Source organism: Sinocyclocheilus rhinocerous, unplaced genomic scaffold, assembly GCF_001515625.1.
Source record: "Sinocyclocheilus rhinocerous isolate Xijiao unplaced genomic scaffold, SAMN03320098_v1.1 scaffold720, whole genome shotgun sequence".
Lineage (NCBI taxonomy): Eukaryota > Metazoa > Chordata > Actinopteri > Cypriniformes > Cyprinidae > Sinocyclocheilus > Sinocyclocheilus rhinocerous.
Window position 1 is genome coordinate 524,891 of NW_015653468.1, and position 9,949 is coordinate 534,839.

Here is a 9,949-nt window from a genome sequence, read left to right on the forward strand (position 1 = left end):
GCCAAGCAACCATATATCATTGCCCTGTTAATCTAGAGGCCAATTTTGCACTACTTTATTCGTTTTATGCTAATTTGTATGAAAAGCAGGAATCAAACTGTTTTTAATTTAAATAAAACGTCCGGTCTACTGCCTCCATCGACATCTAATCATTTAGGACATTTTTCCAAAACAATCCCTGGGATTTACTTAGGCTCAGAGAAGGAAAAGCCACCCACATGATGCCCTGAGATGGTGCTGCGACACAGCTCTAAAAGCATCTGTCCTTGAATGCCATTTCACCCCATGTGATTGGATGTTTCCATGTATTCCTCTGTCCCCCGGAGCAGGGCCGTTTCTAGGCATAGGCGAGCTAGGCGGTCGCCTAGGAAACGGCCCTGCCCCGGAGGTTAACTCTGTCTGAGCAGAATGGAGGGAAGTGCAATTGAGCCCATTATGTCAGCCACGGTTAAGTACAGGGCTTTAAAAGTGTGTAAATGCTGAAAGGCTTGAAGAGAAAGAAAAATTGCATTAAGAAAAACATGCAAAAGTAGGACAGAAAGGTTTCGAATTAATTGAATTCTATTGCTCAGATTTCTTGATACAATTGCAAATGCAATTGGGTCATTTTCAGGGCAATGATACATAATATAATCTGTAAAGCTGCTTTCAAATATGTATACTCTTAAAGGGGTCATATGATGCTGCTAAAAAAAACATTATTTTGTGTATTTGGTGTAATGAAATGTGTTTATGTGGTTTAAGGTTAAAAAAAAACATTATTTTCCACATACTGTACATTTCAATATTACAGCGAGAATAAAAGTTACTCCTTCTTTCTTTGCGTGAACATTTGGGCGGCATTATGCAAACCTTCCCACATAGCGACGTATATGTGTGGGGGCGTGTTAGAACGAGCCGTTTTAGGTAGGCGTGGCTGACTCTTAACTTTTATAAAGAATATCTCTTTGGATTTGAGACTTTAGTCTTTGCAACTTTACAGATCTTCTTTATGCACCAAGAGCTTGTAACACTCCAAATAGAAAGGAAAAATTTAAATCGCATCATATGACCCCTTTAAATGCGTTATGCAAATAAACCCTGTCTTGACAAATAACTCTCCTCATGTCAAGTGCATGGTGTCACCATGTTGCTAAGCTAAGAACAGATACTCTAAGCATAATATTTATACCAATAATATACCTAATATTTAGGTATACAAAAGTGTGTTATATATTTGATGTATATATGATGATATCTATCTTTAAAGGTGCTGTATGTAAGTTTTTGACTCTACTAAAGCATACAAATTTAAAAAGTTTGCAGATATTTAAGAAACATGCTAAGTTAACATACTTGTTAATCTGAAAAACAATGCTACAGTCAGTTATTCTCCTTTGAAAATGTGCGTTCCGGGACGAAATGTCTGTCTTTGTTTTGGTCTGTGTAACCCGCCCACTGACAGTTTACCCAATTGTATTTCGGCACCCCGGGTTGCCAGTTGGCGGAAAACACAGCGCATTTAATTTCATTCATCATCATTTTCATTTCATTCATCATCATCGTTCCTGTAGGTGTCGTCAATCTGGCAACCTGCATGTGCGTCAAGTCGGAGGGGAAGGGGCCAGGATTAAACAAATAACTCTCCAATACCTAGTTCAACCACTGGGTGTCAATCCTACATACAGCACCCTTAATTATACGTAAAATAACATTGTTTACTATAAGTCAAGTAATAAAAGTAAAGTCTGTTTTGATCTCATGATGAACCATCATGAACTGTTCAAAAATGACACCCAAAATGCAATAAGAGGAACTACTTGTTTACTTTCCACCCACAACAATGTGAAAATGTCATTCATGTCACAAAACTCTCGTTACATAAAAACAGCATTTCATGAGAATAATCACACATCTTTGAATAATACATCAGGACTTTTCCTGATTGCCAAAAACACTAACACCGTGGGCTTGTACAGACATCTCTCGCTTTGTGTGGTCCACAAGTCACACCCATTTACGAACCCTCGGTCAACCTGCACGTAACACTTATGACACATGGCTTGTAATGCTCCAGTCCAGAGTTTGTGCATCAGGTTTTTTAACAAAACAACAGAAAATAAGTAGAAATGTACTGTCAGTAGTGCAATACTGTGCTTTCTCCATCTGTGTCCCACAGACCCCCAAAAAGTGAGTAAAAGAGCCACTACAAAACTGATACGAGAGCCACAGCGTGTGGTGATACATTTCAACAACAATGCTTATAGTAGCCGAGTAAAATGGATGGACTTTATATGTAGTTATCAGCACATGTATACCGTCCATCCATAATTATACAGATCATTAAGTATTAAAGGGACAGTTCACCCAAAACCCATTTACTCACCCTCATATCATTCCAAACCTGCATGACTTACTTTCTTCTGTGGAACACAAAAGAAGATATTCTGAAGAACAAACAGTTTTGAGTCCCATTGACTTCCATTGTATTTTTTGTCCATACTATGGCAGTCAATGGAACACAAAACCATTTGATTACTAAGATTCTTCAAAATATCTACATACAGGTTTGAAATGACATGGGGGTGAGTAAATGATTCATTTTTGGGTGAACTATCCCTTTAAGTGCAGACGTTAAGGAGCTGGCAGTGTCCAGACCTCTTTTAAAGAGGTAAAAAACTCTCAATTTGGCTTGCTTCGGAAAAAGTGCACTCCGTTATCCACCCTAGCCTTCAGAAAACTTTCAGGAGAAGCTCGTAAGTCGCATTGATGATCCCCCACGACAGAAGAGATCGATGGTAGTTGAGCGTCGCTCCGCGGAAGAGCAGCATGATGCTGCCGCCTCGTTCCCGCCACACCGTCATCAGCACTTGATGGCAAGGAACAAACTCGCCCCCGACTTGAGCCTGAGCTCGAGATTTGACCACATTCAGGGGGTAGAACATGATACCCAGTGCCGCCCCCAGCAGCCCGCCACACACAAAGTCATTGGCCATGTGACCCATATGGGTTCGGGCATCAGGCAGCTGCTGCTTAATTGGCCCACGCAAGCCAAAGAACAAAACGTTACTAGGCCCGTTTCGCAACAAAACCGGGACCAGCCCACGGTAGCACTCCCTCACACCATAATCCCGCAGGAGAGTCCGGAAGGTGTGGGCGGTGTTATTGAAACGCCCGTTGTGCCTGTGATCCTGAAGCAGCGTTTGCACCCTTTCGAACGGCGTAAGGGCGGCCTCAGCCATCCCGGCCAGCGCAGCAGCGACGCTCCGTGTAACAAGCTCAGGCGCACCACTTCTGTGAGCATGACGCAAAAGCAACCGGGAAAAATCCTCATACAGACCAAACATGATGGCCACGGTGGTGGTCTTCTGCAGTAGTGGAGGCAGAAGCCCTCGGTAGAGATGTCTCAACCCTTCCCTCTGCAACTGACGGACGGCCTCGGTCGCTCGGACCCCGTGAAGCTGCTGCCGGAACAACACTTTCTGAATAGGAAAGGTCACGATGATGTTGGTGAATGCAGCAAGCGAGCCGCACACATAGTGTTTTCCCCGAGCGCCCAGATTGGCCCCTATTAGCGCGTGGCCACCTTTACCCAACTTGCCCTGCGGTTGCTGGGCCGAATCCGGGTCCATAGTAGTAACCACCCCCATAGAAAATTAAGCATTGGACTGGTCAGCAGAAGTGATCCAGGTAAACACCCATCAATAGCATTTTAAGCTGTAGGAAAGAGAAAATAAAGCATAAGAACAGTCAACAAACATATCTTGAAGAGCTGATCCAATCCAAACGTGTTTTATTGGCCAGTGGTTTCAGGTAAGAGTCTAATCTTTGAAACCGTTTGGCATAATTTACTGCTGAGATAAGACACGTTACCTAACCACAGATCAAGTGACCCAGACAGAAAGAGGGCAGGAGGACATCAGGCTACTTGTCAACTTAAAACCTAACTTAAAACCTTTATATTGTTTGCAATATGGCAAGATTAAAAATAAAATAAAAAATTATGATAAATGCTGTGCATTATCATCTTAAGGCAAAAAAAACACTGGCAAAACCATTGTTTGTTTATGCACTGGTAAAATTTAAGTTGATTTTGCTTTTATAATGTTCTTTTTTTTATTATTGGAATAAAACGAGAAATCCCAAATCCTTTCTGTAAAAAACTTTAACTCTAATTATGTCAACAATTTTTAGATTTAAACAAGAATTTTGAGCCTGGCTTTATCCAATGTTCAGATTTCTGTTCTGGAAATGTATGCAAATTAGTGCATAATTAATTACATGATGCCTCGTTTGCATATTTAAACACTTTAGAAAACTTGCAACACTAAACACTTGTCTTAATGTACTGTGAATAATCAACTAGGGAAGTATGGTGATATCTACTTGTTAAATTTTTACCCAAAATTATTTACTCACCCCCATGTCAATCCAAATTTGTGACTTCATGTGTAACACAAAAGGAGATGTTTTGAAAAATGTTCATGCTGCTCCTTTCTATTCAGTGCAAGTATATATTTAACATGGACACAAGATATGTGCAAGCTTTTTTGTTAATTATGTAAAATCTGTCATAATCAATTGCTTAAGTTTAAAAATGCGGTAGAACTAATTAGGTTTTGATAGAATGTATAATACCTATAATTACTTTATGAGTCTTGAAATATAGTGCACATATTGTCATATAAGGTGTTTTATTGTTATTTTTGGAACTCGACAGCCCCTGTTTGCTGTGTGCTTTTGCTGTTGCCTTACATGAAAGAGCAGTGTCACTTTACTAAACATCTCCTGCTGTGTTCCAGGAAGAAAGAAAGTCTTATGGATCTGAAATGGCATGAGGGTGAATAATAGCAGTTCTCATCATGACATTTACTCCTTAACATTGTTTAAAAGCCATGAGAATAATGCCATAGTAATCCAATAGTAGACTGGATGTAACTACAACTCATGTGAAGGACTTCTCCAAAAATAAAACGGCACATGTGGTGGTGAGGGAAGACACTATAGGGACTTCTGAAGGTCATATTGAGGGCTGGGTCATGAAATAATCTGCTGCCATCATAACAAGACAGATTCATAAGACTTAAACTGTCCACCATCATATATCAGACTAAAACGCTGCACGATCATGACCCAACAGTGATGACAGGTCGGTGTTAGCCAGCTGGACAGTTGCCCCAACTTCACTACTCATTAAACACTTACATATGTAGCTTTTAAGAATGACACAACTGTTAGAAACGTGTGGTTGAAATGCTGTGATCAGCAGTGAAATGTCCTTGATATGATCTGACTTTATGTGAATCATCTCTTTTCAGAGTATGTGAAAGCCTGATTCATCTGAATATGTACATATGAAAATTAGTGCATAATTAATTACATGATGCCTCGTTTGCATATTTAAACACTTTAGAAAACTTGCAACACTAAACACTTGTCTTAATGTACTGTGAATAATCAACTAGGGAAGTATGGTGATATCTACTTGTTAAATTTTTACCCAAAATTATTTACTCACCCCCATGTCAATCCAAATTTGTGACTTCATGTGTAACACAAAAGGAGATGTTTTGAAAAATGTTCATGCTGCTCCTTTCTATTCAGTGCAAGTATATATTTAACATGGACACAAGATATGTGCAAGCTTTTTTGTTAATTATGTAAAATCTGTCATAATCAATTGCTTAAGTTTAAAAATGCGGTAGAACTAATTAGGTTTTGATAGAATGTATAATACCTATAATTACTTTATGAGTCTTGAAATATAGTGCACATATTGTCATATAAGGTGTTTTATTGTTATTTTTGGAACTCGACAGCCCCTGTTTGCTGTGTGCTTTTGCTGTTGCCTTACATGAAAGAGCAGTGTCACTTTACTAAACATCTCCTGCTGTGTTCCAGGAAGAAAGAAAGTCTTATGGATCTGAAATGGCATGAGGGTGAATAATAGCAGTTCTCATCATGACATTTACTCCTTAACATTGTTTAAAAGCCATGAGAATAATGCCATAGTAATCCAATAGTAGACTGGATGTAACTACAACTCATGTGAAGGACTTCTCCAAAAATAAAACGGCACATGTGGTGGTGAGGGAAGACACTATAGGGACTTCTGAAGGTCATATTGAGGGCTGGGTCATGAAATAATCTGCTGCCATCATAACAAGACAGATTCATAAGACTTAAACTGTCCACCATCATATATCAGACTAAAACGCTGCACGATCATGACCCAACAGTGATGACAGGTCGGTGTTAGCCAGCTGGACAGTTGCCCCAACTTCACTACTCATTAAACACTTACATATGTAGCTTTTAAGAATGACACAACTGTTAGAAACGTGTGGTTGAAATGCTGTGATCAGCAGTGAAATGTCCTTGATATGATCTGACTTTATGTGAATCATCTCTTTTCAGAGTATGTGAAAGCCTGATTCATCTGAATATGTACATATGACATCTGCATGCATGCTACATACACATTGTTTAAAATCTGGTGTCATATGTGCAGATTAAATTTTTTATTTCCATAACATGTGCTGGATACAGCTAGCAGGCTACTGCTAGCTCAACATTGCCAAAAACAGTGGATAGACAAAATCAAACACCAATATAACGAATATATAAGTATTATCTCCGGGGGCACCAATATAAGTGTAAATACATAAAATATACTTAATATTTTCTCTATATAAACTACATTATGTTGATCTTTTTGCTCTTTTTGACTACAGCATGTCCTAACAGCAATAATTAAGAGTCAATCATTTTCAAATATCACTTCAATAAACATAAATGACCTGTATGTTATGATTTAATTGCTTAAATGTGTTTCATGACAGTTATTAGCGCTCCCAAGAACACATTCCTACGCGAAGCTAATGCTAATACTGTGACAGCACAAGTTCAGATGTTTACACCGCGAATTTATTTACTAAAAGTGTTTATGTTTGTGATTATATAAATCTGAGCAGTTCGTAGAGCTAAATGTATGTAACTAACTACCTTCTGGTCGTAGTCCAGGGAAAAGTGACGGCTCTGTTGGGCTGGTTGGGTCTGTGAGGCGGCGGTAACGACTCAGAGCTTCTTTGGTTTCTAGTATTTCAACTTCAGACTGACAGAGTGATAGACCGGAAGTGGTTACCAAAGAATCGCTTCTAGTGTTTCCACTCGCGTGGCGTTTGTAGGGTGAAGTGGTGAATTTTACCACTTACTGGTTACTGCAGTGAATTGCCACTAGAGGGCGCCAGAGACCATAATACACAACATGAGAAAGGGTTATTTATTTATTTAGCCTACACAAAAGAAGAGAACATAGAGAACATCAGAATGGATTAGAATGGACTCAGATTCACAAACCCCAGAGTTGTGATGACTGTAAACAGACATCATAGATTACAGTTTACACATAATTAAGCAAAATTATGCATAAAACGAACAGAACATCTTTGTTTGCAGCGACAATTAGTTGTAATAAAACAAGCACATTTAAAAACTAATTTATAAATAATTTAAATAGATATTATCATATGTTTGTGGACAGGGCCGGACTGGGATGCAATTTCAGGCCGGGAAATCTCACTCTCATCCAGGCCACAGAAAAAAGGGGCCAAAATTGTACCTTTTGGGGTACAACAGCTTGACACCGTAGCAGTACATCGTACATATTAGTACCTTAAGAGTAGTAATTCATACCCTTAAGGTACTAATTTGTAGGCCTACCTATTAGGGGTAAAAAAATGAACAATTATGTCCTTTTAAGGGTTCCAGTGACAAGTTGTTGTACCCCAAAAGGTGCCATATTTTGTCCCCTTATTTCCTGTATATAGCCTATACATCCACAACAATTTCTGAAACCAGACAACCCTATTATTTGTATGGCCATCACATAAAAAAGGTCTAAATCCTTAGTCTGGGGCCGTGGAAAATAATTGAAGTTCACTCTTGCACTGCACCTTCACTTCCCTTTCCCTTTTCTTCATTTCCCCCAACATCTCTGTCAGCAAGTTACATAGTGCTGCTTTAAAATGACTTAAATACCCTAGATTTAATAAACATATATTTCATACAAATATACACTACCAGTCAAAAGTTTTTGAACAGTAAGTTTTTTATGTTTTTTAAAAAAGGCTACAATATAGCCTAGGCCTAATTACAGTACAGTACCAGTATATTAGATAATGGAAATTTCACTATTCTATATGTAGGCCTACAGTAACGTATTCGCAGGCATACGACATATGAATTAATTAAGAACTAATTAAAAAATGTTAATAAAAACTTTAATAGCATCTGAGTGATACTAAAATAGGCATATCCATCTGCATCTTGAGCTTGCATACTTTAGCATAGTTATTTATTCATTTAGCAGACAAATCAAAACCATTTTACGACTTGGAGAGTTGGGCAACATCAAAGGAGAAATTATGAATTTCTTTCATGCCTTTCACCTCAGTATTCAGACTCAGTATTAAAAGTCAATGTTTAAACACTTTGCTTGGACTGAAATAAAATATACGCTTTATTAAAAAATAATTTTGTTAAAAAATGGCCAATAAACAGGCCATTCTGCCCGATTCTTGGTTATTTTTTTCTGCGTGTGCATTTATAGTTTAAGTATAGCTCCTTGCACAGGACGTGATGTGTGCACCTTGTTAACTGATGGATATGGGGTGTGCATGTTTTCTGTCAATCCAAGTTCCTTGAGAATGCAGGAAAATGCAGGAAAAACTGACATGCCACTGCTGACACGTGATCTGAATGTTGTGAATGGGTGTGCAGATCAGTTTGATTGTACACAACTAGTATAATGTCTCTTGCTTATATGACTGACAGCAGCTCTATTGGAATAAACCACTTCCTGTTGCTACAGGTTTCATCTTACATGACTGGTCATGTCCTCTGCACCTTGGCAGTCAAGATAAAAAGGGGGGGGGGGGCACTTAGTACTTGTTTTTTGGGCTTGCACAATGGGAGAGTTTAGTGGAGCATTTTGTGTTTGGCATTTAAGGAAGTAGCATTTAAAAAGCACTTGCTTCTACCATTTAAGTGGCATCTGAAAGGCACTACTTTCTCAACAAATTGCAAGTTTAATACACTTACAAATGGTTTTTATCATTAATTAATTAATTTTTATTTATTCATTTACTTTTTTTTTATACCAAATACAGTACAAAGAGCTGTACATTGTACAGTGTGTGTGTCTTTGTATTCAAGCCATGCCACATAACTTCTCACTAGTGTCCCACAGTTTTTTGGCGATCCTATCATCTCTGGCCTCGGGCTTGACTTGTACCAGCTGACAGTCAGAAAAGTATCGTCCGTTCAGGTGCTCGATGTTCTCATGTAGTGCGCAGTACAGCGTCGTCTGAGCCCCGGACACCGGGTCGGTTGCCCAGAACTTGCTAATGATGGCTTTGATAATGCGCATATGCCATTCATTGATGTCACGGGTGAGCTCTGTTCTTACCGACCCTGAAGCAGATCAAACACAGAAAACAAACCGTAAGAGGGTGAGAAATGGATGCAAGAGGCTAAATGCTTCTGACTTTTCCCTGTTTGTTTGTTTGTTTTTTGGATTCCATGTATTAAGGACTTAAAAGGTCTTAAATTGGAGCAAAAGTCTTAAGTTCATAAAGTCATGGCATTAAATGTTGCATATAATATAATTTAAAAATTATAAATTGTATTTTTGTCCTGTTTTCCAATACAAGTATCTGAACATCCTTAATTCAAGATCCATTTAATTGAGATGCAAACTGAAGATATGCAGCCTTGTTTTATTGCGAAATTGAACAAAATTAAAGGGGTCATATGATGCTGCTAAAAAGAACATTATTTTGTGTATTTGGTGTAATGAAATGTGTTTATGCGGTTTAAAGTAAACAAAACACATTATTTTCCACATACTGTACACTATTGTTTCTCCTCTATGCCCCGCCTTTTTGAAACGCGTCGATTTTTACAAAAC

At 38.5% G+C, this 9,949-nt stretch overlaps 1 protein-coding gene and 1 pseudogene across 1 annotated transcript; both read right to left on the bottom strand.

Annotated features, from left to right (window-relative positions):
* Window positions 1-2,425: 2,425 nt before the first annotated feature.
* On the bottom strand, window positions 2,426-7,133 carry LOC107716034 (solute carrier family 25 member 51-like). Its single transcript, XM_016522352.1, has 2 exons — window positions 6,985-7,133; window positions 2,426-3,696 (listed from the first exon to the last, which is right to left on the bottom strand). Exon 2 carries the CDS (start codon window positions 3,627-3,629, stop codon window positions 2,712-2,714), a length of 918 nt encoding a protein of 305 aa, XP_016377838.1. The 5' UTR covers window positions 3,630-3,696; window positions 6,985-7,133; the 3' UTR covers window positions 2,426-2,711.
* Window positions 7,134-9,179: 2,046 nt separating this feature from the next.
* LOC107716024 (retinol dehydrogenase 11 pseudogene) overlaps window positions 9,180-9,949 on the bottom strand; it is a 4,650-nt pseudogene continuing 3,880 nt past the window's right edge.

Excerpts from the sequence above, each read along its gene's own strand:
- LOC107716034 (XM_016522352.1), bottom strand. The coding sequence starts at position 3,629 with ATGGGGGTGGTTACTACTATGGACCCGGATTCGGCCCAGCAACCGCAG.